At 34.6% G+C, this 2,500-nt stretch overlaps 1 protein-coding gene across 3 annotated transcripts in view; it reads right to left on the bottom strand.

The window, feature by feature from the left end:
• The window catches only part of LOC145293060 (cytochrome P450 302a1, mitochondrial-like), a 106,666-nt gene that overhangs the window by 18,175 nt on the left and 85,991 nt on the right, over positions 1–2,500 (bottom strand). For all 3 annotated transcript variants that reach the window (XM_080139413.1, XM_080139414.1, XM_080139412.1), the window contains exon 6: positions 2,193–2,340. In XM_080139413.1, the coding sequence (XP_079995539.1) occupies positions 2,193–2,340 (148 nt within the window). The remainder of the gene's footprint in view (positions 1–2,192; positions 2,341–2,500) is intronic.

Below are 2,500 nucleotides of genomic sequence, written 5' to 3'. Positions count from 1 at the left end.
CGCAAAAATAGAACCCTCGTGATAACTAGACCCGATAAAGGGTCTGGGGTAGTCATAATGAATCATGAGGAATACGTCAACAAAATGTCACTTATATTAAGCGATAGAGACAAATTTATTAAATTAGGCCCTGTTGGCACCTATGATTCCACGAGTCCTCTGGAATCTTAATTCCAGAAAAAATTAGTTAAATGGGTAAAAAGTGGTTTACTTTCTTCTGACGTAGCTAGTGAGATTAGACCCTCGGGCTCTATCCGTCCAAGATTATATGGTCTACCCAAAACACACAAAGCGGATATTCCCTTAAAACCCATTCTATCTATGGTCGGGTCCTCACAACAGAAGTTTGCAAAATGGATCTTCAATATTCTTCAGCCAGTATCAAATTATTATAGTAACAGTATACTGTCTGAAAGATTCATTTCATTTCGCTGACTACATGCAAAATCAACGAGTACAAATACATTTATGTGTTCGTATGATGTCAGCAATTTATTTACTTGCGTCCCAGTTTTAGAAACGATAGATATTTGTGCTGACTTTTTATATCGCAGCCAAAGTCCAACACCTTCCGTTCCTGTACCCGTATTTGTTGAATTTAGTTTTAATGATGTAATGTACAGGCAAATTGAAGGCGTGTCGAGGGGCTCCGTGTTGGGACCTACATTGGCCAATATTTTTGTAGGATTCCATGAGGAAAAATTAATGTAATAAATTCCTCGATTCCAATTTTGATGAGTGAGAGCGAAACATGTCAATTGACTCGTTTTGATTTTTTTTCCTCTATTTCTCTACTTTTATTTTTTAGTCGCTATCCATTTTCTTTTTCTCCTCGGTCTTTTTTTAAAAATATAAAATGAATTCCGAAGGAATACGTCTTCCCTTCATGATTGCCATAATAAAGTTTTGTACCCCCAAGAAAATCATGAAACATATATATATATATATATATATATATATATATATATATATATTAGAATAGAACTAAAACTGATGGCAAGCGCTTCGAGGACAGACAGATGGAACTTAGCACGTCCTCTGTGAAATTTAGTGCGTCTACTTTGTGCAAGTAGAGAAACCTTCGGTTACAGTTGGAACTAGTTGGGGGTGCGCATTCCATCTAGTTTTTTTATTATTCGTTTCTATCCCCTTTCTTATAATATATATATATATAAGTGCACGTGTCTGTGTGTGTATGTCTGTCTGTCTGTCTGTGTGTGTACACTTCTCTACGCAATAACTCTGTCAATTTTTAGTATACAGACTCGAAATTTGATATACAGGGTACTGAGATTTGGAAAAAATCTTTGTGATCTGTTGTCGGCCAGAAATCTACCTGTTAAAGGTTCAAAGTTCAACGCTTTGATCTTTGAGAACTCTACCAAACTCCTCCGACAATTTGGAGTCTAAACACTTGAAATTTTAGATATAGGTTCCTTGGACATGGATCTAACTTAATAACTTGATTTGAGCCAAAACAAATAAATGTTAAGGGGTCATAATAGGGGTTATTTTTTTTTTTAATTTTGACCTCAGCGGTCTCTACCAAATTACTCAGATAATGGGTTATAATAGGGGTCAAAGTTTAAAAACATTGGCTTTTTTTTGTTTTTGTTTTTTTTGGTCAGCATACACCTCAAAACAACCGGGCAGCGCCGGGCTGAAATATTAGTATATATATATATATATATATATATATATATATATATATATATATATATATATATATATATATATATATATATATCAGGGTATGATCATAGAAAATTTGTAAGTTCTACTTATAGACACTGGCGATAAGAACTGGCCAATCAAATGGATCTGGTTCTGCTAGCAATCAATCATAAACCGAAATTTCTCCATAAAATATATTGGATAATCTTTTCGTGTCCACGCGAGAAAGATCTTTGCTGTTTGCTTGCAAAATGTTAAAGTCCAAAGCTTATACAGATCAGCTACCCAATGGGAAATGTTTTTCATTTCCACAACTTGTACAAATTAGCTACCTTCGGAAACTCTCTCGAAATTAAATATGACTTTCAATTCAAAAATTTCAATAGAACAAAAAATCGTAAACGACAAAAAGTAATTTGGTATTTCTCTATCAGGACAACACTGGTATTTTTAACGACGACGACGACGATGACGACGACGATGATGATTAACCAAATTAATAATACTTATTAACTTACTGTATCGATGCTTGAGAATAGAATATCGCTGACGAAAGCAGAAAATTCATGTTCATTGAGAGAAAGCATTGTCCTTAAGGCCGTAATGGCACCATCAGGGACTCCTTGACCCTTCTTCAAAGCAACAGTGGAATATGTATTGGAAACTCTGAAATAAAGATGGAACAATAAACCAATGAAAGAAATGGGGAAACAAATGTCAGCAACAGAATCGTACAACATATATAAGTCGTACATTGTTAATTCATGTGAATTTTGGTCGTCCGTCTATAGATGATACGGTCTGTCTAAATGCATTTGCTTGTAGA

Source organism: Euprymna scolopes, chromosome 14 (genome assembly GCF_053919585.1).
Source record: "Euprymna scolopes isolate OS-2025 chromosome 14, ASM5391958v1, whole genome shotgun sequence".
NCBI lineage: Eukaryota > Metazoa > Mollusca > Cephalopoda > Sepiida > Sepiolidae > Euprymna > Euprymna scolopes.
The sequence above is the reverse complement of the archived record's forward strand: the minus strand, read 5'-3'. Positions and strand labels throughout refer to the sequence as shown.